General features: G+C 40.5%; 1 protein-coding gene across 1 annotated transcript in view; it reads right to left on the bottom strand.

Moving 5' to 3' along the window:
* Nucleotides 1-23,917, bottom strand: part of epb41l3b (erythrocyte membrane protein band 4.1-like 3b) — a 38,930-nt gene extending 15,013 nt beyond the window's left edge. The window contains exons 1-12 of the mRNA XM_041054407.1: nucleotides 23,808-23,917; nucleotides 15,659-15,855; nucleotides 11,820-11,963; nucleotides 5,980-6,084; nucleotides 5,615-5,657; nucleotides 5,418-5,493; nucleotides 5,059-5,277; nucleotides 4,034-4,121; nucleotides 2,477-2,629; nucleotides 1,955-2,052; nucleotides 1,204-1,379; nucleotides 430-635 (exon numbers count right to left, since the gene is read on the bottom strand). Coding sequence (XP_040910341.1) covers nucleotides 430-635; nucleotides 1,204-1,379; nucleotides 1,955-2,052; nucleotides 2,477-2,629; nucleotides 4,034-4,121; nucleotides 5,059-5,277; nucleotides 5,418-5,493; nucleotides 5,615-5,657; nucleotides 5,980-6,084; nucleotides 11,820-11,963; nucleotides 15,659-15,844 — 1,494 coding nt within the window. The 5' untranslated portion in view covers nucleotides 15,845-15,855; nucleotides 23,808-23,917. The remainder of the gene's footprint in view (nucleotides 1-429; nucleotides 636-1,203; nucleotides 1,380-1,954; nucleotides 2,053-2,476; nucleotides 2,630-4,033; nucleotides 4,122-5,058; nucleotides 5,278-5,417; nucleotides 5,494-5,614; nucleotides 5,658-5,979; nucleotides 6,085-11,819; nucleotides 11,964-15,658; nucleotides 15,856-23,807) is intronic.
* Between the last annotated feature and the right edge of the window lie 2,964 nt (nucleotides 23,918-26,881).

Raw genomic sequence — 26,881 nt, 5'->3', positions numbered from 1 at the left:
GGCGAATACGCATGAGCACACACGAGTGTAGTGTGGGGTCAAAGGAAGGACAAGAAAAGAAAAGCTAATTAGTAAAGCGCACACAAGATGAAAGCACTTAGGCCTAGTCTACTGCAGAGGGATAAGCTGAAAGCAACTGGGATATTCTCATCAGCCATTAATAAGTTGTTAAGAAAGAAAGTTTATTAAAAAAAAAAAAGAGAAACAAAAACTAAAATCTCTACTAAAAAGGACTAAAAAGACAAAACTGCAGCAGCTTCTAAGAAACACGATCCATTTCTTTGAAAATCCAGTGGCATATTTATATACACGACATCTCTTTGAACCAAATACAAAACAAAACAAAACATCAAAGCCTCTCAAAGGTTCTTTTATCCAAATTAAACGCAGGTCTGACTGCACTAAAGATGCACATAGACAGTGGTTTACCTTTGTGTCTTGTCTGAGTGGTGTGGTGGCAGCGGGTTCTGGCGTCTCTGCAGCCTTCATCTGAGCGTCTTCCTGCTCCGCCTTCTCTTCCTCCGCTTTCTTCTCTGTCGTTACCGTGGTGATGATGTCTCCCTTGGCGATGACTTTGGCTGCCCCGTCAGCGGCACCGTCCTTCATCAGAGTCTCGTGGTTCTCCATTATGGGAGCTGAAACGCCACGGGACAAAGATGGATGTGACGAACTGGGATCAGTGACGTTTTACAGACATCAGCGGTCTGGTAAAACTGTGAGCAATGAAATTCAAGGTTCGATTTGCTCCTGCACATTGTTGTTATAATATCCATTGTGGCTTCATCACTGCACTGCGCGAGTGTGCCAGACATTTTAGCTTTGCCAGCTTTCAGGCTGGCAAACACATTGTTCTTCCTTATGAAAGAAACAGAATGGGAACAAAAAATTTCATTTGCACTTTTAACAAAAGAAATTTGCTTCCACAAAAAAAGCAGCAGTAGCATCTTTTAACGAAAGTTATTTCCAGTTCAGAAATGACATGCTATGTGAAACTAGTGCTTGCTTTCAGAGGTCTTTTTTCTTGCTTATTTAAAATGAGGCATTTAGAAAATGACAAAAATTTGGTGAAGAACAGGGCTTCAAAAAATACTGCTGCCCAAAACAAGCTGGAGAAATCAACAGAAGTCCCGGGTTGACAGCATTTCCTTTGGGGTGGCACTTGTTGTGGCCAGCCATTAATCACGACCGCAAGCTGCTCCTTACCTCCATCTAAGCTGCGGGACATGTTGTAGCGTTTGCTGGAGGAGCGTTCAAAGAGCGGTGCGGGTCTGATGATCTGAGAGCTGGCCCTGCGGGTCTGAGCCTGTGTTCTGCCGCTGTAGCGAAACTTGGAGCCGAGGCTCAGGAACTTCTTCGGGGGAGCCTCAGGGGATACGAGCCTGTCACAAGTTACAAACTCTCGCATTAATCAAACCAGAAACAAAACACAGATTTAAGCTATGCACTGTAAAAAAAACAAACAAACAAAAAAAAAAAAAACTCCTACTCATTTGCATACTCTCCGGAGAGCCCACAGGCTTGGCTCGCTACTCAAAAGAACCCAGGAGACCATTTTTTGCTTGAAGCAGCACAAAGTAACTTGTATATTGTCCAAATGGCAACAGCCACTAACTGTGTGAACACAGTTTCACTACAAAGAACTCACTGGAGGTGATTATCAGTAAACTCATGTTTACAAGGCTGACATGATTGTGATCGCTCACAATCAAAGGATGCCAAAGACTTGAGGAAACAAAGTAGCTTGTGTTTGGCAGGTCCAACCGTACAAAACGCTCTCTCTCTGCCACAAAGACAGATTCTGAATCATCACTCATTGTTGAGAGGAATGAAATTATTTCATTCAGTTGCAGAAAGTCTTAAGATTTAAGACATGTCAGGTTTTTTTAACTGAAAACCCACTGCTATTTGAAAAGCTGTTTCCTGTCTTAGCTAGAGGTCCTCTATGATTTCTTACCTGAAGAAGGTGTGGTGTTCAACGCAGACTTTCCAGAGCCTTTTGGCAGCGCGATGATTTGGAAGCTTGAAGCCGATTGTGCTTTCAAACTGCTCGAACTGCAACACAGACAAAACAATGCAGTCAGATTCACTATGAAGGTAACTCTGACCTTATTTAGTCATTTTAGTTTTACTTCCTTTTTTATTAATGTAATTTAATTGCAGAATTACATAAATAGTGATATCCCAGTATCCCATTATTTTTGCCACAGATCTCAATAGAGTCATTTAATCATCTCCCAATTCCACGACTCAATCCAATATTTATATTTTGATATATCTCTTTATGTAATGTCAGTAAAGAGAGAGATATCAGTGCAGATATGTTGGGCGAGACAGGAATATGACAACATCTCTTCTTCTCTAGAAATTTCAGAACTCTAGAAACTATTTTTAACCAACAGCAGCCTTGACTGACCTCAACACTGACCCAAGCAGATTAGCTCTGGACATCCCTATATGTCATCAATGTTGTCCTCACCTCACCAGGCCTGATTTTGATGTAAAAGTTGTTCCTCTTGTAAGAGATCTTGAGGATTTTGGGCCAGGCGAACCGGTTGATCCGCAACCTGTCTCTGTAGATGAGGAGGCCACTTGCACAAACTCCCAGCATGATCTCCACACCCTCGGAGTCCTGGGAACATCACACGCAAACACAAATCAAAAATGACAAAGAACAATCACAAAAATGTTAAAAATTAGTTTAAAGAAAGTCATACTTCATAATGTGTCACTTTGGTAGAGTAACACAGAATCCCTGATGAGCTCAGAGCAGAAGCACAACACATCTCGTATTTTCCTGTTTTGCAAAACATAAACTTCTATTCCATAAACTCTAAGGCTTATAGTGATTTTGGAGCCAGGGCACAGCAGGGTAAAGTAAACTTCAACAGAGTGGTAATAACAGGGTAAAGCAGGCAGGTGGAGAGTCAGACATACTCTAATCTCCTGTGTGCAGGCTGTGTTGATGTTATACAGTGACTCAAAGGGGCACAAAATGAGTGAGAGTGGCAAAAGCAACAGTGAAGTCTCGGGAAATGGTGGATGAGGCACAAAATGATGCTCTTCACTGCACAAAGCGTGAGATGTGCAGGTGAAACCAATGATGACGCTCTGAGAGGGAGGCGCTGGTCCAAAGCAGGAACAACCAGTCTTAAGTTACAAACTTTTATGTAATCATGCACAAGTACAAACCACACACACACACACACACACACACACACACTCACACTTGGGTAAGCACATGAGATGCAGCCTCTTACCTCTCCCTCAGCTGGAGCCAAGCATTCATAGAGACTCCCTACCAACTTTGCATTTAATGAGAGAGGAGAGAAGACAAAAGAGGGATGCTGGTCTGATATGTACATATTTTTTTTTCTTGTGTATCAAAACTATCACAGAACCAACACTGAGCATTGATGTTGACTCAGTTTGATCAGGGCCGCTTCCTCATCTCTGTCATCTCCTCCATTCTGATCTAAATCTGCAAAGGCAATATCCTCCCCATCACTCACATCTAGACCCGCTTTGACTTTCAAAGCGCTTTTGATAACTGATTCATATCAAGACTGATGACTGTAATTTTCTTTTACGATGACAGCGGTCCTCCTGTCCCACTCCAGCTCTGCCTTTACTGCCTGTTTTCTAATGATTCTTTTGATTGGATCTAGACCGCGGATTAGAAATAGAAATAATTAAAAAAAAAATAAAAATATATTTATCATTTAAGCCAAGCTGGGCTCCAGACCCCACCCCATCCCATCCTACCCCATCTTCCCTCCACCCATAATGTCGGTCAGTCAGCGGTGCAGCAGAGGCATGTTAAACTCAGGCATTTCTGTGGCAGCCATGATGTTTCAGAAGCAGCGGTGTTGTGGTGGCAAGCATCACTACTGACTGCATGACTGGAATGTGTTAGTTTTACACTGACTATAGATAATACAAAAAATTATATTTAACATATGACTTGAGTACCTGTGAGAGACAATATATTTGCAAACTCCATACGAGGGGTTAAAGGTTTGTAGTGACTTGTTACCTTGGCATGGTGGAGGTCCACACCGTACATGGACAGCTTCTTGGCGTTTTCCAGGAAGTGTAACTCTGCTTCGGCTGGTGTCATCCCCCTGTTAAGACAGGACAGATCAGACATAGAGGGTCAACGGATACAAGTAAAGCAAAGAAAGATTTTATCCTTTCAGACCAATGTGAATATCCAAGACCTCAGAGCTGGAGTCCAACGAGATCTAAACCAGGGATAATTCACAGATTTATTGCATTAAAGCTTTTTGGAAAATGGCTGTTTTTATAGATGCTTTTAACTGAAATGCAACAGAGAGCCATGAGTGCATCCATTTTTAGCAAAGATGGCCTTTAGAGAGAGAGACCCTAATCCTGGCGCTGTCTTTGCCTCGCTCCACCCACTGGGCGAGGCGGGATCGCATCAAATTACACACAAATCATTGTAACACAGGGAGAATGGGGGGCGGGGGGCTCAGACAAAAGCACAGCCAGCTAGATCCATTTATAGGGAAACACAAATCCAATTTCTGCAGACATGTTGCCTTTCAAAGCAGATTATTATTCCTGGTTATTAACATCACTCAGGTAGCCCGAGTGACTGACTTTAAGATTTAAGGCTTAAAAGACCTGAAAACCCATTTTCCAATTCAGATTCACGTTATGAGCTTATGTGATCTCAAAATTTTCTGTGAAAATTAAACCACTTTGGTTGTTTAAGCACTTTTGTTGTCTCATTTACAACATTCAAGTCCAGACTTGATGAAAGTTGCTGTATGTCCTTCCTTTTAACATCTTTGTGCCCTCTTATTGTCCAACCCCCAAAAATCCACATAAGAGAAGCTCTGAGTTGATAAATATGTAGATACAGTTATTTTGGGACCTTCAATTTTTTACCCATCTCAAACTCCTAACCTTTACAATTTTTGAATTATTCATTCTCTGGGGGATCTGTATGTATAACTGAATTATACATACATACTGTATAATTATACAGTTCAATCTCAGGACAAAAAGAGTTTTAGAAATAATGCTGAGACTAACTTGTAGGTCTTGTGGAGTTCCATGACCTTCTCCTCTAGCTCTTTGGTCTGGTTGGGTGCGAAGCGCAGTTCGCTGACGTAGTCGCTGCCCAGCTCCTCAGGGTCGTAGTCTCCCAGTTCAGACTGCACTGTGTAGGAGCCCAGTACCGTGTGGGTGGCAAAGGAGCACGGCAGGCGACCCGAAACCACATCATCTCTTAGCTGCAGGCACAGGTAGTACCTGTGTGAGGGAGCAGACACAGAATACAAAACAGTAAAACCATTCTGTGTTTTTTTAAAAGCCTTTAAAGGTTTTTTAAATATAATTTCATCAACACAATAAACTATTTTCCAGTCATTCTGAATTAACTGCTAACTCACCTTGTGATATCCTCAGTCAGCTGGGAGGGGTCTGGAGGGTAAAACTTTACATTGAAGGCAAAGTTCCAAGGACCAGCTGAGACGTAGACAGAACATAAAATTATAAAAGGCAGCATTTATTAGTAGAATACACCTCAGTTGGCCACTTCAAGTGAGCACAAAATACTTGACAGACTTCATTAGGATACGGGACTTACTCCTAATCTGCTTCTTCAGCTCCTTGGAAGGGTCCAGCCAATTCTGAAACAGACAACCACAGATGAAAAGCATTAATCATCGCCAATTTGTGAGCAAATGACTAACAACCAAAGTTCCTAAAGTAGGACATCATCACTGTCTGAGGACATAAAGTCCAAGACATTAATCAGACATTGTCATTGTGAAGATGCTCAGCATGTTTAGCAGAGTCATCTTATAAATTTCTTACAGAAAAACGCTCTTACATAAGGGCTTTTGGAAAGTTTGAGTGCTAGTGTTTACTCTAACTTTATTTCTAGGTCATTCTTAATATGCAAGCTATGATGATTATTAGCACATTCTACTGTAACATTTTCCAGATTACCTTCTGGTTCTCAACATCTCTGTATGTGATTCCAAAGTAGTCTTTTTCCAGGAGATTAAGGTGATCACACACTTTATCAAAGAGCACTTGGCCCTTGGCTCTTTTCTGTAAGAGGAAGAAAAAAAAACATTCAATGCAGAGTCATTAAGCAGCACACTGAAAGCAGTATACATTACCCCATATTTTACACCTTCTACAGAGAAGAGTTTTAAAGATATTCCTACTGCTTTTTTGTTGATTTTATGTCAAGATCAAGGATCATTAAAAAATAAAATAACTCCAAAAACAGAAATTTAATTTGCAGAACAAAATGTTATGCTAAATTTATGTATCCACATTATATTCAACAATTAAAAAAAACATTTATATAAAATAAAGTAAAATAACACCAGAAAACATAAATGCACATACAAAATTTAGAAATCTCTGGCTGCTGAATTTGCTGATGGAATATATTCCCATTTATTTTAAGATAATTAAATTAAAATGAACTCATTTTTACAGAGCAGCAATGTGACATTTTTCAGTTACAATAACAGCATGATGATACAGCACATTTCACTGCTGCATGACGGAGCCCTTTCTGCACGAGCTAAGCCTCAAGCTATTGGAGCTGTGTTCGACCAACTGGGCCACGGTGAATCAATTCCTTCTATATAAAGCATTCTAGTATAAATACACCTTCAGATTCCCGAGCTTAAGGTGAACAATGGCTATGTGAAGGCTTGACACCGATCAGTTGCACATCTCTAACTGAGTCCTGGATGTCATCAGCTGCAGGTCCGTCATCTGCCCCACTTCACAGCCTCATTTGGCCAGCACACAAGGGATATTTTAAGGCCTGAGTTGCCACAACACAGACGCCTTCTGCCTCAGCAGAGCCAAAGCCTGCTCCTCGCGCTGGATATGCTGAAAGCCACTGCCACAGTCTAGCAGCAGGAGTCAGAACACGCCTATGCATCTGTAAGATTCACATGCAAGTGGAGTATAGCCCACATATTTCATGACATGAAGGCCCGCATGGATATAAACACACACATCTGGCAGATGAGTAACAGAAGCAGTAGCAACGCAGTCTCCGACACATATGGTGCATTTGTACGAGTGTCCACATGCATGCTTTTAGCGTGCACAAATCATTTTTATGAGAAAATTCGAGAGTATGTGCGTGATTTTGACAGAGCTATAAAGCTGCTGGTGGCAGAGAGTTAATCCTACCAGAACATCTCAGAGGGAATTAGCAGAGTCGTGTCAGACTATTGCTGCCTTGCTGTGACAAGTGGCTTCTCAATGCAACACTTAGCCCTGGCTTTACTGACAGAGCCTACACACACATACAAGACAGACTGCGATCTGCAAGCCTCTGTTTAGGCTTAGTCGCATAGTTGTCTAACAGATATGGCTATGGTAACCAGAGTAAATATTTTAGGAGTGTAACAGATGCAGCTGACTGATCTGGAATGTACTCTGCTTTCCCCAGAGTTGTTAAGGAGAATGGAAACAGCAGGAAACTGAAAGGAAAAACTGAGCTCAAATTAAAAAGAATTTAAATTAAGAACTAAAATTTGTCATGTTTTGTCAAAACAACACTCCAAAACTCAGAGAAATTTAGTTTACAATGATATAAAACCGAGAAAAGCGGCAAATTGGAAAAACTACAAACAGAATTTGGCATTTTTGTTTAAAAGCAGTACTTCAATTATTAACAGATTATCAAAACAGCTGCAGATTAAGCATTTTGCATGCACTGTTGTGTAGTTGACAAAGATGTGCATCTAAAGGGATTTTCAAAAATCTGACTATGATTTATGACAATGACACAGTGGGATGTGAATTTTTCCCCCCTCCACTGAGACATAACACCCTCTGAAGTAAAGCAGGGGAGGTTCAGCAGCTCTGTGTCACAGAAAATGATAGCAAATGATTAGTGAAGGCGTTTTTCCCCAGAGGAGAAAACTGAGTTGAGCTGGAAAAACTACAAGGTCAGGAGGATAAAAATGTCAATTCTTGACATTTTGGACCAGTTTCAAATGGGACCGGGGGGAGGACGAGGACTCCCTGGCAATTATCTGAGAATCCTCTGACCTAAATTGTATAACTGTGTCAAACCCCATAAGATGACCTACCATAGCTTATGTCTGCTGCGTTTCACCCTAGCTGTTAGAGGACTCGTTCAGATTTTTTTTTTTTTTTTTTTTTTTTTTTAGTTTCAGGCAAGCGGTATGACTGGTCATGTCTGTGCCTTACTGGTTGCTATGACAACTCCTCTGGAAAGCAGGCAACTAAACAGCCGTCATTTCCTCTTTTTGTTGTAATGAACTTGTTTTTTTTTTTGTTTTTTTTTTAAAATGAAGTGTCACTTCTGTCAGTCGGTATTAATAACTATTGTATAAAATATACCCATAAAGACATTGTTACCGTGATTAGGGGTGTATTGTCCAACTACCAGCATCACCCAGGTATGACTCACCCTTTCGTGCATCACTACAGCATCAATTAGCATAGCTTGATTTTGCATTCTCTTTAAAAAGGTGCCTGATTCTGCCATGACCAAGTGAAGAAGCAGATGAGACTGCTATTTAAACATGGCTGTGCAACTAATAATTCAAAGGCTCGCCGAGGTGTCCTTATGAGGTCTGCAGCTAACTGTACTTTTCAGTTATCAGTTATTTTTTTGCATAATCAATTAGGTCTATAAAATGTCCCCAAAATAAACAGATCAGTGACTATTTTGATTATCAGATACCTGTTTAAAGTAATTTGTGAAGCTTTAACAAGCTGATTACAAGATAGCTGACAAGGAGATTACAAGATAGCTAACAGATGGGACATGGTGATTTAATACTCTATCAGACACAAACACACACTGTAAATGGTGATGTTCACACTTCACAGACTCACACATCACCAGATATTAGTCAGCTTTATTCTATAAGGTATAAACATCTGAGATAGATGATCTTGCTTTCATGGGGGTTGCAACAGATTAAATGACAATAAGGAGGTTCATTGTGGATACACTAAAAGCTCAACTGTTGTGTATTCAATGTGATGTAATCTACTTCACACTCCGGAAAATGAATCTGTTTCTTTTCTGAGAAATATGTGCTCCTAGAAAATGAAATAGAGGCCCTCAAAAGGCCAATGACTGATTTGGTTTTCTGTTCATATCACGTCAAAATATATTCACTGAGATAATTGAAGGTTCTAACTCCAAGAGGAAAAACAAGCATTTGTGTGTTTTTCATCATAACATATTTAATAACATAGGCCAGAGAGAACACAATTAACTCATGTTTAGTTGCTGTCTGGTGTTATTCGATCTGTTGAAGGAGGGCTGTGCCAATTTTACAGACTAAGATCACTATAACAAGAATAATAAGATATTATAATAAAAAGCCTGTCTTAAGAAAATTGCTGTGTGGAGTTTAAAGGATGTTTACCAGGCAGGGAGGGTCTAACAAAAGACTACTAAATTGGTGAAGTTCCCCTTTAAAATACCTGCCGGTTAATTTTGGAAGGGAAGCCGGTTTCAATCTCATGTTGTGAAGTTTTTATTTTACATTCACATAAAGGTTAATGTCTCTAACTAAATTACATGTAACTTAAGGTAACATTCTCATTATTTTTGTTTCAATTTCAATTTTCTGGTATTTTACTTTGTTCAGAGCATGAGCAGAAACAAGGCCTGAGTCTCTCTCATGGGTAAGAAGTCCAGACTGACCCCCATTTCCAGATCACTGTCCTTAAGGATCCTTCCTTGGCCACAGTGGGACACTGAGTAATCATGCCAACGCACTGAGTCAATGACACTGATTCCCTTCAACAAATGTTCCCATTTCACAGTTAAAAACCCCTCACCTCACCACCACTACCACCATAACAGGCAGCTAATCCCTCTATCCAAACCCCTGGTGGGGAGGAATCTGCTCAAAGGAGATTTGAGGAGAAGGGTCGGGTTCTTTCCTTCAGCTCGCACACATTTTGGGAAAAGTACGAAAGTTGAAAGTCTCATGGCTTTAAGAAAAAGCTCAACTTTGTATTGTTAGGAGGAAAACATGCAAGAGTGAAATGTCAGAAATGTCCATTGGTCAGATTTATTCCTGAATTCATAATGTTGTAAGAAGGAAAGAAAGACTGGCAGAGAGCAGCTATTATTCTGTGGAGCTCCTACACTTACAAACAAGACATTTTCCTTGACTGAATGTGGGCTCTATTGTGATGAGTGGGTTTACTTGTGAATACTGGAAACATAAGAGCTATAGATTCTAGTCAAAGGCTACACAGTGCTGCTGTTGATACAATACAAATGTAAATGTGCAGTGAAATCCACCAAAACCTTATAGGACTTACGATATAGATTGTCTAAATTATCAATTAAATTTAAAACATTTGATTGAAATAATGAAGCCATTCAACACCTCACCTTGCTCTCTCATTCTTAAACATGATTTACAAGCAACTCATTCTCTTTTTCTTCTCCTCACAAAATATCCCACCTCCATATTTAATTTTTCCGCATTATGACAAGAGCCACGCTGCTGGGACGGTGGGGTTGCATGCTTCATATTTACAACACAAAGACATATGTTTTTCACTGATGTTTGGCTCTCCTTTCCTCACAGGGTTTATTTCTGGATAGCGGATAAGCTTTGAAGTACGAACTATGCATTTAAGAACTGTTATGTGAATTTTTTTTTTTCTCTCAAGACTACACAGAGAATTAGCTTTGGAGGAAAAAACAAATCCCCCAAAGCAATTTGACACAATGCAAATGTAAATGCACAGTGAAATCCATGAAATCCATACTTCTAAGAAGGGTTACCAAAATAGCACACATTTGTTCTCATTCATTTATTACAGCAGGCCAAGTATCACAAGACTGACATGCAGAGAAATCCAGGCACAAACTCTCAAGGTTTTCAGCTCCTTATAAGACGGTCTTTGTGGGACACATTTTTGTATTTTAAATATCAACGCAGAAATTGAAGTTGCTCTCCTCCATGGACCACCGGGCTTAAATGGTGCCACGTGTTGCATCATTTGTTAACTGAAATGAAGATAACTTTTCCTTTTGCAAGGAAAACTGCTTATGGCTGTACATTGCATACACAGAGCCTTGTTAAATAAGATAGCAAATAGGCTTCCAGCCTTCAGATTAAGGAAGCTGCAGAGCAACAGAACCCAAAATAAACCGATTAAGGAAAACTGATTAAGATGTACTACTTATGCCCTGCAAATTATGCCCTACATACATTACATCTGTTGCATTCCTCCTTCCCATCTAACAATTAATCTGTACCTTCCCTGCGAAATAAAGACAATTAAATCCAAAAGAAAAAATAAAATCATGAAAATGTCCTCACTTATAATCAGTAGATTTTCTTAAGAACGCTCTTTCTAAATAAAATTAGACGTTTCAGTCTTGGTCTAATTATAGTCATTATGAACTGATATAACTGACATACTGCAAATATCATTAGTGCCGCTGCATTGCTGCGAGGGAATTCAAAGGGCCAAGTGAAACAGCAGTGCCAGTTTAATTGCAAACAGATATCTAAAGTGCAAAGAGATTATATATATCAGTTCAACAGCATTTATTACCCTTTACCAAAAAGACAAAATCTCAATATTTTGGTCTTTTCTAAATGCTTCTGGCTCTAAGCTGTTAAACCATGTGAGTTACACCTTCAGATGTATGTGTTGTAAATTGACAGTAAATTGGCTGAGTAGTGAAAAAGCTGTTGGAACCTTTTTTTTTAATGTAAAAATGGCTATTATGTTGAAATGCTATTTTAATTTAATGATAATATTATAAACACTTAAACAGCCCATCTCACCTCCACATTGAGTGTGTAGTCGGAGCCGTCCAGCAGGGTGACTTTACACTGCATGATCTTCACCTTCTTCACTCCTCTCAAAGGAGACTTGGACAGACGACTGGTGGACGACCTGTGAGATACCTGGTCCTCTTCCTGCTGCTCCTGAGAGGAAGACGACAAGCATCACTTAACTCTAATGAGATGACTAATGGATTTCTATGTATGGCAATAAGTAATCAGCGTGACATCTCTGTGTTTATTCTACAGGATGAATTAAGACTTTCTGATCAATAATCTAACGCTTTTAGGCTGAATGTGCTCACAGATCAGAAATGAAAAATACTTCCTGTACACCGTTTCCTTACTTAACAACCTCAGACTGCCCTAAATGTCAGTTACTTAATGTAGCTGTTTCTGACAAAACCACCAGTTATGTCACATGTCCAAAACCCAAAAACAAAGACCGGGGACCCTGACTGAATGTAATCAGGTCCCACTGAGAAGACCTAGAGGTGTACCGCCATTTTGTCTTAAACAGAGAAAATCCAATTTTCCACTTCGCTGAAAACAAAGCCGCCCTGACTGACTTTATGCTAAAAAAGAAGCCTCTGGCTCTGAGACATTTTTCCTTCTTATTCGCACACAAAGTGGATTCACTGCCCCTTTTCATTCCTATATTGAAAATTTCTTATCTTGTTCTTCAGGCTATGTCCATCGCATTGTTCCTAAAGAATCTACTGAAGCTCGTGTGAACCAGTTCTCCCTGTGGACTCATTCAGATCCAACCACACAGGAAAATGATTATCACTTTTAATGAGCTTGAAAGTTAAAGTGACAGAATAATTTAAATTTAATTTACTTAGAATTTTCAAGAAATACCAAAGGATTTCAAACATTTATGGATGATTTATGAACAATAGAGAGGAGCTCTCACAGTAGAGAAACTGTAAACGGAGGCCACTTCACTCTTACGCGCTTCCTCACAGAGAACATTGACAGCACTGGTGTCAGAGTGCTGTGATTTCTCTCAGGCATGTTTCTATCAGTTCACACACTGTCAACAATGGCAGAGCATCATCTATCAGCCTCAGTGTGGCATGACAAGGGCTGTGCAAACATGATAAATGGATTTTAAGGGATACTGGCAGGAAGTAAACTACATGTTTTGTTTTGTTTTTTTTAATTTTATGGTCCCCAGAGGACGAACTGTAACAAACATTTTCTATTTCTATCAAAAATGAATGACATTCCCATCAACCTCTGATAATTAGGATATGTGAACAAAGTAAGAATTAAACATGCCTGACATCAACATGTTGGCACCTTCACTGTGAGCATGTGAGGTACAGCCTCACAGAGCCGCTAGCATAGTCTTGTTTTTGTAAACAGTACGTAACAAATGTTTATGAAGGAGAAACATGAGCCCTTTGGCTGCCATTCTACAGTCACGCACAAGAGTGAGTGACTGACAGAAAAGTAGTAAGTTTCCCTTTCAAGTGGTAAGAGATAAAATAACTGGACAGGAATGTTTCGGCAATGGTTTTTGGCTAAACCAGTGAATTAAATACCTAACAAATCAAAGTAATTCATCTCATTCATGAAACCAAAGGCCTTAAATCTAAGCTTGTCCTAAGACAGTGGTGGTCTGATACAACCAGAACAATTAATCAGATAATTACCTCTGAATTCACAGTATGGAAAAAAAAAAAACTCTGATGTCCACAAAGTTCTATCATGTCAAGTATGAAGCATGAAGTCATGCAAGTGAAGCATTAACATTAAAACATCAAATGTTGTGATTTTTTGCTGCATTGCTCCATCTGGGACATTATGAATCTATCCCATCACCTCTCCCCATTTCTGCTCCTCTCTCACTACAGCCCATTATGATTCATTTGTAAACTCATGCTCTATTTCTTCTCTTCATCAAACGCCCCGTTTCAATACTTCATTTTTCCACATCAGGATATAAGCCACACTTCTAGGTCAGTGGGGTTGTGAGCCTGAGCATGCTGCAACTGCAGTTAGGTGCTCAAACACGAGGTGGATCATAAGACGGTGAAACATCTCAAACCCAGCTCTGCTTTTCTCAGCACTTCCACATCTGGCTGTCGTGACTTTGACCTTGTGACTCCTTAATATTGGTTCCTTGTAAGAGACGGACATCTACAACTTTAAACTTAATCCGGTGTTGCAGTCAGATACAACCATCAGCTACATGCCTACAATGTCACGTAAGTGCAAAAATAATAAGACAGGACAGCTCAGAGCTAATCCCCACTCTAATGCCGTCTAAGAACCTACATGCACCAAACATCAGTCAAACCTCTTACAACCTTTTTTCATTTTGGATTTTGAAAATGTTTTCAGCTCCCACTGACAGAGCAATTTTGGCCTGATGAAAAATAAACAGATAAAAAGGTTTCAAACCTTGTGCAATCAGTAAACGTGTCCTACAAATAAATTGGTTTGATTTAAAGCTTGTGCACATGTGGTTCCTTAAAGTAAAACACCAGAAAGATGCTTGAGTCTTGACTGATTCAAGCTTCAGTTCAGTAAGTGATCTGTTTGGAATAAAGTAGTGTGCCTTGAGCTGCAGCAGTGAAAAATGCACGACTGCCAAGGCTGCCCATACCGAGGACCAAATCTCGTACGCATGTGCAGCTGGCCACAATGTTTCCCTTTCAAGTGGTAAATCAGGGAATAGGCAGGAATCTGTCTGAGACTGTAGTTTCGAGGCATTGGAAATTCAATCTACAGATCGATTAGATAGTGAGCCCAGGAGCCTGCTTGGACCAAAACCTCCAGACAAGCACTTAGTGTTCAGATAATATCACAAGCTACGTGGGAAGTCTGCCTATATAACGTGGACAAGCCACAGGCTACACTTTCATTCATACAAAAGAAACACTGATTTGAAACACAGCGAACTGAATTTTCCACTGCTCTACATCACAGTATAAAAACACCTATTTAGACCAAATGCCTGCTGCAGGATCTCGTTCTTAGCTCATTAAATTTAAACAGCAAATAATCATTGCATCATTGCAGTTGTTTATGTGTCTAAAATTATGGGAATTTTAAGATCAATTATCCTACAAGAAAAATAAGACCTTGCTTTCTAAACAGGGTGAGTCAACTAGATAAATCTGGAGACAGTGGTTGTTCTAGCATCATACCATACCAGGTGTTGCCACAACAACCAAACTTTGGTTATTTCTGATGCTTTCATTGCCCTAAAGCAAACCTCAAACCATTAACCACTACAAACCATGAGGTTTTATTTTCAACCAACTTCAGTAGCTCAGTTCGCTCTTCATTCCCACAGCTGTGTGATGTTGTGCTAATCTGTACGATCAGCTGACGTACTGCCAGCAATGACAACATTTACACTTTGTCGGTGGTTTCCCAGTCAGTGTTTTCACCCACGTTTCCAAAATGAAAGCACAGAGAACTGATAAGGACAACTGCACTTGATGTGGGGCTGTAACTGCCACTGAGGGCACCGTGCCCATGTCGTCACAATTCTTTTTTTTTTTTTTGTCCCCATGTTCATTTCCATTTTTCACACAAAGATACAATTCATTCAGGAGAGGGAAGAATGGTGTGTATTGTTTTTGTTTTTATCTTTATTTTTCTCTCAAATTGAAGGCTGAGCTACAGTGTTTACACCTTGAAAATTCATCCTCATTCAAAATCTGATAAGCATGGTTAAAATATGGGAAGGCGTGTTAAAGAGTATATTATGGTGAATGATATTTCATGAAATTCCAGTTGTCCATGACAACTGTCTGGGTATTTTGTAAGACCAGTTCAGACAGAAATGAAGTGGTGACTGTGGTTATGAAGAGGCTGACCTGTTCTTTCCTGGCCGGGGTGCTGTGTCCGGCAGCGGCTGGAAGCTGCTCCGGCTGGTTCTGAGGCGAGGTGGGTTCAGCTGCTGCCTGGCTGGGCTGGGATGCTGCTTTAGCTTTCCCCTTCTCCGTCTCCTTGTTCTCCTGCGGCTGCTTGGCCTCTGAGTCTGCGCCTGATTCAGTTGTCATGGTAAATCACGCTGGAGAGGAGAAAAGGGGAGGATAAAAGAGGAAAAAAAGATGAGTCAGCTGACTTGTTATGAGCTGATCTACTGTCGCTTTTCAGGAAGCTTATTATTACAAGCTTCCTGCTTATGTAAATGCAGAGATGTGGATATTGTTTGACAGCAGAATAAAAAGTGAAATTAGCGTAAGTGGCTTAGGTGCACTCTAGTCCCTTTTCAATAATCTCAGTGGTGACAGCAGCTGATAATGGAAAGTGCTTAGACTGATGGTGCTCTGATGTCTCACATAGACTGAGGGGCTGGTTTAAACTGGTTTAAAACTAAACTAATATGTCAGAAAATAGTAGAAAATATACATCACAATTTCCATAGACACAAGGTGATGACTTGTTTTCTCTGATCGAGAGCCCAAAACCCAAAGATATTGAGTTTACAATGATATAAATCAGAGTCAAAACCACTGCTTATCAATCTTCTGTCCATCAACCAGTCGATCTGTTGCGGCTCAAGTCTCATCCTCTGGTAAAAGCATCTACATTTTTATTAGCTGGTTAAATCATTAATTAGATCAGACCAATTAAAATAATGATTAAGAGGAAATTAACTACAAAATTGAATTAGTGATTCTCAATTTCAAATAATTTTTCATATTAAAATGCAAAACAGCTGTACACAAAGCCTCTGCAACGTAAGGATTTATAACTTTTTTGTATGTAGTAACAATAGAAACTAAATCCTTTTGTTACTTTAAATTTTATAGGCTTTACAAATTAGAGCTGGAACAAATGATTATTTTCAGTCTTGATTAATCTGAAGGTACTGATTTAGTCTATAATGTCTAGTCTATAATAGTCTGTTAGAAAATAGTGAAACATGTCCATGATTATTTCCTGAAACACACAATGACGTCTATAAATGTCGTGCTTAGTCTGACTAACAGTACAAAGCCCAAATATAGTGAGTTTACAGAGGAGCTCACGCAAATCATCACACTGGAGAACCAGAGAATACTCTGCACTTTGCTTTAGAAACATCCTGAACAGAATGTTCAGAGGCTTATTTTCATTAAGGATTAATCATTAAAGATTAATCCTTAATGAAAATAATCCAAATGGTATGTCCCTCAATGTTTCCCTCAGTCTCTCTCCTAGCCCCCCTCCCCCTCCCCCAGATCCTCTGTAGAGTATTTACACACAACCATCCAAAGTATCTGAACTGCACCAGCATGTGTAGCATGACCTTCTCCCTCTGTGAATAGCAGCATACCAGCACCAGCAGATGTGGTCCCAAGAGCCTAAAACTGGGTAATGAAAGGAAACATCTAATGGCCAGTTTTGCCAAACAAAGATGACAGATAGGACAGATCACGCCGGGGGCCCCCGTGCTAACCATACCCACAGGCTTTGACACTGGGATGTGGGGTTTGGAGGGCGTGTGTGCGGGACAGCACTCTGGGCCTCTGCTTAGAGTCTGGGGTGTGTAGTACGGATGCCTGTCATTCTGCTGTTGGCTTGCTTCTCCCTGAGCTCTATTTATAGGGCGGTGTTTACTCCGGGCTGGGGTGATTCAGGGGAGGATCTGTGACTTCCAGCCATGGCTGGGGACAGCAGCCTCTGGATCAACAAAGCCAACACACTGTGGGATGAGGTGATCCCAAAAGTTATAACATGCTGATGAACGACTGAAACAATCACAATGGAGAGCTGTGGCTCTAACAAAGTGTAGCAAAACAAAGAGAAAAGCACTGGGTACTGTATTGGTAAATGCCACAACCTTTGGTGGGGGATTCAACAGATCTTACAATTTATGGTTGGGAAACTGTCTCAGTCAGAAAACATAAATTGACAGACTTTTTCAGGGACTAAATTTGGGCCCACATGTCCAACTCCTTGTGTCCTGCTGTGAACAACACTGGCAGGCACACAGCTGGATCATAAACAGCTGGAGACCATGCCCTCATCATGCCTCTGTGTTGTTTTGTTCATCTTGCAGCTTGTGACAGACACATGACTTCAAAATACTTTGAGTTGAACGAAGCTGAATATTTTGTTGTCTCTGATGAAACCCCACAGGTGTGATTACCAATGTGTAGACTTGGCAAACTACAAAAACCTCTAGATTCAATTTCATTAGGTATTGCCACTTATTGCAATCCAGAATGATCCAGTTCTTAAGTAGGGAACTGCTTTTTGAGTGCCAAAGGGCAGTTCATTTTTGCTAATGAGCAGTGGGTTTGAATCCCCATGGAATTACTTAAAAAGGATTACGATATAAAGTCAAATCAGACTTTGCCAAGAAACAGAAAACAAGTCAGAACAGAGAGTTGTTCATTTTTAAATGGATTCGAATGATGTTGACTCAAAACAGCAGTAAATTTGGGCTTAGAAATGAGTGAAAACAGTCGGAACTTTTAAAGTTTTTTTCTCAGTGTTTCAGAGAAATCACGAGCCTCGGTTTGAAGCATCAAGGGTCACTGTACAAAACATGCTGATCAAACTCTTTCCAATATTCAACTTCAGTAACTTCAGGTGCTATAAAACGGCTGTAAAGATAACCAAATCTAGATTACAGGCCTGAGTAGCAGCAATGTGAATGAAGTGATGTAGTCACAGGATCCAAACTCCAAACTTGGCTTTTAAAAGAACATGTTTTCTGAGCAAAGACAAGCAATTCTAAAAAAAAAAAAAAAAAAACTGAGCCGAATTCAACCAGAATCCAGTTAAAATCTCCCTGCTGTTATTGCGCCATTTGTGGTAGGGCGAGGAGCGGTTCAGTGATCAGCTGACAGATGATGGCTGCACAGCTAACCTTTGCTTGTCTTAACCCCCCTATGAAACAGGAACTATGGCAGGAGGGGAAGAAAGGAACATCTTAGCACCATAGAACTGGAAGAAGAATACGTTCAGTCACTGGTGACAGGCACTCTTCACAGGGCCACACAACAACCCACACAGTAGCCCTGTGTGTGACCCTCGCCATGGACTGGCACATACATTATGCATTCAGAAAGCTGTATTCACAACTCATTTAGCGCCTTGGATTACTCCTAGCATACAGCGGCGGCTGATGATTGCACCAATATAGCCCTATCATATTGAGTGTAAGACTCCACTTAATACAAAGGCAAAGTCTTTTTAATCTAATCATCTGTGATACTTTCAAATAAATTAACGCGCTTTGCTGCTCTATTGCTGATTAATCTTGCGTAACGGAGATTCAATCTCTCGGGTCACGAAAGCTTTTACATTTGGAGTCAAACGGATGGTGTTTGGTAAGTTTTTACCAGGAATCTTATACGGTATACATTTCAACGTTTAACTAAGGCTTAAAACAATAAAAATAAAAAATACACAACTTAAAGATCTCTGATCACCTTTTGTTGGTCGAGAATACAGAAACACTACGGTTTTTAGTGGCTGCCTAATTAAAGTCCAATGTAAAAATGACATGCTGGTGTTCATATGTTTCCCATTTTTAAAAAGAGTGAGGAGAGATAATGGTTTAATAAGAGATTTGTTAGCGTGTGAGCTTAATGAATCTGGGTAATCTGCTGACCAGGAACCAGATCCAAAATGGAACCGGCTATCGAAACCCATCCCTAATGGGAAGTTATGCAAATGCTTCTAAGGAGAGACAAGCAGAAACCATCAGTCTACTTGTCTTCCTCCAGAAACAAACCTTCTTCAGAAGAACAATTACATCATTAAGGCTACGCACAAATTTCTTCTTTCCGATATAAATCAAAACCAGTCCACAGTTTATCAAACTCGCTGTCAGCCAATGCACAGACCAATTAAAATCAGAAAGCAAATCACGTTCATACATAGTACCGACACAACCCACTGCTGTGGATGTTCATGTCCATGCTAAAAGCTCAGCAGAGGCTTTTCAGTATGTAGCTACATTACATAATTGATCACTGACACTAAAGGCTGTGGTGATGCAAATCTCCATTTTAAGGTCCATTTGTGATTGTAATGCACACTGTTGGAAAGTCTACACACACACACACACACACACACACACACACACACACACACACACACTCAAGGGAAGATGAGGGACTGCCATCTGTGCTGAGTGCCATTAGCCGGAGTACACCACAGCTGGGCCCATCCCTGCCACCCCTACCCCCACACCCATAACCCCCTGGGGGCTTATGGAGGTTACATGGAGGGGAATGGTTGGCGTTCTTTGACACGTCAAGGCACATCCCGAGCAGGCCTGCTGTATACGATGTGACCCCTCTACATGGCTGCAGGGCTGACAGCTGTCACACAGAAACCCAGCTACTGTAACAGGATATCATGTAGCTGGTCTGGCCACTCAAATGAGACACCTCTGATGAGGGCTTACAGCTCCCCAAAGTGTTTTTAACCGTCCCAACTTCAAAACAACAAACAAAAGTATTGTTTTGTCAGTAACGTGACATCCTCTCACAGGCAAACAATGTACTTCAGTAATTTTTGTCGCTTTGCATTTACAGTAGATTTGAAGCCTTCACTGAATACTGGAAACTGCAGTAACTTATAATAGATGCAACATTATATTCAGCTCTGCATGCGTAGAGTGCCACCATTAGTGGCAACCAGTGGTTAGAAGTCGTACTGTGATAGTAACATAACTCGGTATGTCTTTTGAGAAGACACATTTGATAATACGTTTTTGAACACAATGCTAAATTTTGTAGAGCTGATGTGATTAGTCAATAAGTCAATCGATCAGAAACAGTTGTAACTGTTATTATAAGTTTAATCTCTCTGTGCTTTGAACTCTCGGTCAAATATCTGAAAACAGACATTTTTCACTATTTTGTGACATATATAAGCCAAATTAGCAACTGATTAATCAAGACAATAATCTCCAGATTAGTCAGTAATGGAAAGAATTTCAAGTTGCAGCCTTAGAATTTTGGAAACCTTCAACACTTCTGTCAAATAACGTCTCCAGCATCACCCCCCAAAAACCCTAGAGGTAAACAGTTAAAACAGGAAAGACTGGAATGGACAGACCCACAACTTTGCTATACTGGAAAGCAGAAGACTTGGCCTGACACTGGTGTGCGTTTACCTAATCGTCAGTCGACCTAAACTGGTGTAACAAGCGAACTGAGGAACTCATTGATTATCTGACTCTGGTGAAACAGTAACAAATGACTGACATTTAATTTGACATTAGGCATCAGCAAAATGTTCCTCAATAACATGTCAACATTTTACAGCTTAGCACAGTGAGTCCTGCCCTTAACAATTCAACAATTTAAACAATCCAGATCTGTTTTATAACTCAGAGCATACAGCCAGAACATTCTCCAGCTCTGGTAGTGCACAAACTAAGCGTGGACTGTAACATCAGTGACTCAGCAAACACATCCCGAAACTGATGCTTTGTGGCATCACTTCTTTGTGGTTTTCTTAATCTATGAAGTCATACTTTACATAAACACTCAGCAGACAATTTATCAAACACCCAGCTAAAAGACAGAGGAAGACAGGGTTTGTTGGAGGACTGTTTTCAGAGGCTTTTCATTCGGTCTGCAAACAAATGATCAAAAATCATTTAGTTGAAGCTTTATGGGCCAAACTGGACAAGAGGCTTCACAACCCAACAGCAGAATCTGGGGAAGAGGAGGACTGGTCACATGAAGGTGACTCCAAGCAGAGAGCATTTTTGCTGAGGAGGCTATAAATCTTGTCAGCCTGCTGCGTTTACATTCTTAGCATTACTGTCTCTAGCAGTAAGGCATTCAAGGATACAACAGACAGACCAGCTAACTTATTGTCATCTCAACTTGACTGTACCTCATTATGCGACGCGATCACTGTGTCTTCATTGGCGTGCTGTCGCTTAAGGCCAGTGCTGGTTTTTCCTTGAGAACCTGGCACACACATCAGCAATGTGGCTGACAGGAAAAGCGACTCCTGATATACATGTTTGCCAGAGTTAGCACTCAAACCCAGCTGCACTGCACCTTTGACAAAGGGAAAATCTCCTATTAATGCAAAAGATTAGAACCAAATCTTGGTAGACTGATGGAGAGCTAATAACATATTATGCAGCGACTGCGACTGGCCAGCAGGGATTAGGCGTTTTATGAGATTAGCTATAGGTAATCAGTAAATCAGCTGTAACTTAATTACCAATAACGCCTGCCGTCAAGCATAAACAGTATATCACTTTTTATAATATTTTTTAGTTAAAATATGCTCAAAATATCTTAATGTGGAGAGTTGCTATCAATGGCTTCTGTAACCCTGACTCATTGTATAGCCTGGGAGCAGTGCAGATATACCACATTCTTATGGTTCTGAGCGAGCCTCGCCCTTCTTAGTGATGAGAGAAGGCCGAAGTCACGGGTGGGAGAACATGGCTGTCAATCAATACGTGAACGGGCTTCTGGTCTATCACTCCTACTCGTGCTGAGACTTCAAGTTAGTAATAGCTGCTGGAGGAGGTCACTATGTCTGACTCACAGTCTAGCCAGCTCCCGATTTCTCCATTAGCTGAGAGAACACAGCGAGGATGTAGGTGAAGGGCTGGGTGGAGCAGGGAGAGGGAAGGGTGGTAGGAGCGGAGTGGTTCGCCTTCAAATCTCATGCTAGCGTTAGCTTGGTTTCCAGGAGCAGCATACTGTAAATACACTTTAAAATGAACCTTTTGGGTTGTTGGCCTCGGCTGTCTTCACTGTAGTTCTATTTTTAAAGATGGTTTTAGCTCTGCTGTTCAGAACATACTCTAGAAAGCTTTCAAAATATATATCTACTATTAAAACAATAATACTGCATTCTGTTCATCAGCTTTTGCAGACAAAACCAATAAAAAGAGGTTGTTGTTACTGTATTTACCTTAATATGACCCCACTGTGTCTCTGCAGTGCTTAACAGAAACTTTAAATGAACAATCATATATTTGGGGTGTTTCCTTATCTACATGGTCTAAGGATAGATGGTGTCTGCTAGTAGAGCTTCCTAAAACATATAACAAAATGCTGTAATCAGCAGTTGTTTTGGGGTTTTTTTTGTAATGGAGGGATGGAAAGGCCACTATCAGTGTATTCCACCACACAGTGCACAAAGCTGAAGTAAATTTAGACCACACTCAAAAGGCGCACTCCCAGCGAGTGAACTGTGAAGAAGCCCCGCGAACAAGGCCCGAGACGTTGCTGCCTTTCAATGCCACTGCAACAGCAGCTTACTGTGCATCTTAATTAAACGGTTCAGTCAGTCAGACTCCGGCCATTGCACGCCGTGCCTTCAAGGATGTGAGGATGCTAAAAGAGGACCCGGACTGTGTCATCCAGCCCCTAACCACGCCTACCGCACTGCAGATCAAAAACACCCAAGTATGTCGTCCTAAGATCCGACCATGTAGCGATTTTAATCCGAGAACTGCCTTCAAATGTTACCGTGACTCAGCGCCGTCCTTCACTGATGTGAAAGCGCTGGATTAAAAGGTTGGAAAAGCATCTCTGTCGTGTCGTTTAACCCATTTTCCACTTTCTGCCCCGAGAACTAGAACACGTTAGCCTCCTGTACCTTCAGCGGCCGTGTTTTCTTTGAAATATCCGCCCGAGCTTTGACTTTAAGCAACAAGGTAGCCACCGCTGCGGGCAACCCATTCAGCAAAACAACAACAACAACAAAAAACCCGCACAACATACCGCTACAACGTTACGCACCGAAAGGCTACAATGCAAAAAAAAGAAAAAGCCATAGCTGGATTCGAAAGGTTGACCACGGCTAGCCACGTCCACCCGACTTTTCCGCCTGAGTGAGCGCAGCAGAAGCGTATTTTAATGTTAATTATCTGTCATCGGCCGCGGGTGTTGTGGTCCGATGAGGCGAAAATGGCAAGAAAGAGAAATAAAAACAGAGAACTGTACAAAACCGGTAAGCAAGCGAGTCTACTAAGAAAGCGCCGGCGTAAAATAAAGGGAGAAAAGCAGCAAAAAAAGAGAGGTTTATTACCAGGTAAACCGTCCTCGTTCGGCTGGTTATGCGAGTTGCATTCGTAGTGGGCTTCTGTTTCCTGACAGCGGTGCTACTCTGCTGCAGTTCCCCCTCTCCACCAGCCTATCACACTCCACTATGCAGCTGAGAGTAGAATTGTGGGATATCAGGACAGCCGGGGCATTATTTTAACAGCACACCCCCCCCCCCCCCCCCCCCCCATCACTTTATACACACACACACACACACACACACACACAGCAACACACGGAGCATGGCAATTAATGACACGAGGTTTGTTGTTTTACTGAGAAAAGGCAGTGCGAGTAAACTCTGTTTAAGGAAATGTGATTACATGAAACTGAATCAGCGGTGGAATGTAACGCGTACATTTACTACAGTTGTGCACTTAAAAAAAAAAGAGATACCACCAATTTATGCTGCTTTATATGACTGAATGAATTAACTTTTGATCAGCCATTAACTGAGAAATAATAATGGCAACTATTTTAATAATCATTAAAGCCAAAAATAAACATTCTCTGGTACCAGCTTCTCATCTGTGAGGATTTCCGTATCCTATATGTGACAGTTTCTTCAGGTTTTGGAAAAAAAACCCCAAAAAACCATGAAATTCGACAGCATCATCTGTGGGCATTTTTCTGTTATTTTCTCACATTTTATAGCACACCACAAGTTCATATAAGCCAGATCCAGAATCCATCTTCAAAACAATACCACAAAAAGTTAAAAAAAAATAAATAAAGAAAACTAATTTGTGTAACATTCACAGTCACAGTTTAAGGTCGTTATTTTCCACAAACAGGGTTATAAATCACTAACAAAAACATTCTCAATGTCATAGCAGAGAAATCTGTATAAATACTACAGAAAAAGTCAACCTTGCGTTCTTTCCAGGCCTTTGAGACAAAGTCAGCAAACTGCAACACATCAAAGTTAAACAACCATTCGAACTTTTGATCATCTGCACACCAGAATATTTCAGAACTGGTTCATGGAAAAATTTATGATTTATATTCAATCATCATGGGAATATGTAAACACAAATGAAAATGGGACTCGCTTTCCACTTCAATCAAATCACCCAGTTCACAGATTGTTTTCTTCCTGAATATACTTATGGTATTTGACCAGAGGAAGAATATCAGTTCTCAGCAGTTCAACTTTTTACTTCCCTGAGTTTTAGCTCGTCCTTAACCAGCCACAATGTAAAAATGCTGTTTATGTGTTAAGGCATCAGTAGCAATAATCCAGTGATGTAGTATAACACTGACAGGAACCACTGTGTTGCATAATGAGTACTTTTACTCTTGACTCTTTAAGTACATTTTGCTGTTAATCACTGAACTGAATGTGGCACAAAACACGTGAAGTGCCTGCTACTGAATTTCAAACAGACTTCTTAAAGACTTCCTGACTGTTTGCACCCAGTCTAGAGCACTTTATGATATTCTCTCTGGGAACCAGAATCCAAGACATATTAAAACAAGTCAGAAGTAAGCACATGAATATACTGACACTCTTTCACACACACACATCTGCTGTCCTCCTCTATGTACTTTTATGTTCGTGTGTGCACAAACACAGACATAAAAGTTTTTAATTAGTGTCTGGGTTGTTCCCTCTAGGGATTTGTGGGTTTTTGCCTCCCGCCTCCCAGTGGGAACTTGACCCAACTCGGTCACCCATTTGACTTTTATTTCATCTAATTGCTTTCATGCTCAAGTAGTATACCACATGCCAACACTTACTGTACGCTATGCAAATATAAAACACACAGTTACGCACGTTACGTCTTCAGAGAATTTGTTGCTGCAGCCATAAATGAATTCCCTAAATAGTGACAGAGACATGGCAGGCATGCTTTGCAGATAGTAGAGGGTAAATGTAATAACACACACAGAGTACAGCAGCCAGACAGCTGGCTCCTCATTCAGCCTCTAGCTAATTGTAGCACAGCTCATAAAACAAGCTCAATGGCAACAACGATGAATGTTTTACACCAAATACATACAGTGTATACTTCACATTACAACAAGAGGTGATTTGGCTACTTCATGTGCAAGTTTAAATTCCTGAACACCAACGCTACGGACAACCAGAGGTGTAGAGCTACAGTGGGATGACAATAGATGTAACAGCATGTTCCTGAAACTTTCGATGCTGGGGGGAGAAATAATAGCTGAGGGAGGCTGTCGAAAGAATACTGTTTTTCAGAGTGATCTCAGACACTGAAATAACTCACTGAGCCATCATACTGAGCCTTAACGTGATACCTCTGCTAACCATAAAAAAAATTCAAGGATGTGTTTTTAGAGTTAGATGGTTTCACTTCCCATGTCATTTCTTGTTTTTAAGGCAGTCGCATTATTGTAATGACAAGCCTCAGTGTCCCCTGCTCCCCCCAAAAAAGAAAAAAAAAAAAGTCATGTACAACTAACTTGGGATGTCTGTTCTCTACTCAGCCAAACAATAGTTATCTACATTTAGAGTAGGTTGAGTCTGGCACAGTATCGTCATGACCCAGCTGATCGTCTCAGGCGTTGCTCATCAGTGCCTGTCTGGCTAGTGGGTGGTGACTGTGCGCTTATATAATGTAGTAAACAATCTTAAATTGGAACTGAAGGGTTACATACTAGCTGTCCTCAAAAGAAATATCAATTGTAAGGCTTGCATTGTTAAAAATATCAAATTACAATGGAGCTAAGATTTAAATGATGCAATTTTTTATGTATATTTTTTTCTTCTGCAGACATCAAGTAAGGACACGTGCATTTGACACTACCAACCTTTATCCCCATTTGAGGATAAGAACTAACTCTGCTGCTGCAAAGTGTTGATTTTCAGTGGTATTGGCAGTGCTAACGAAGCTGTCACAAAACCGAGAGATGTTTGATTTAATGTTGAAAAAAATGAAATGATTTGTTATTATGAGCAAAGACAGTATGAAAATTAGGCTGAGGTTACTGTTTCAAATCCTTTAAAATCATAACAAATTCCAAGAAAAGTCATCAAGCAGATTGGAAAAGTACCTCTAAACACAGCACTCATCTACTTAGTGTTTCAGCAGG

This window comes from Toxotes jaculatrix, chromosome 14 (genome assembly GCF_017976425.1).
Source record: "Toxotes jaculatrix isolate fToxJac2 chromosome 14, fToxJac2.pri, whole genome shotgun sequence".
In the NCBI taxonomy this organism is placed as follows: Eukaryota; Metazoa; Chordata; class Actinopteri; family Toxotidae; genus Toxotes; species Toxotes jaculatrix.
The sequence above is the reverse complement of the archived record's forward strand: the minus strand, read 5'-3'. Positions and strand labels throughout refer to the sequence as shown.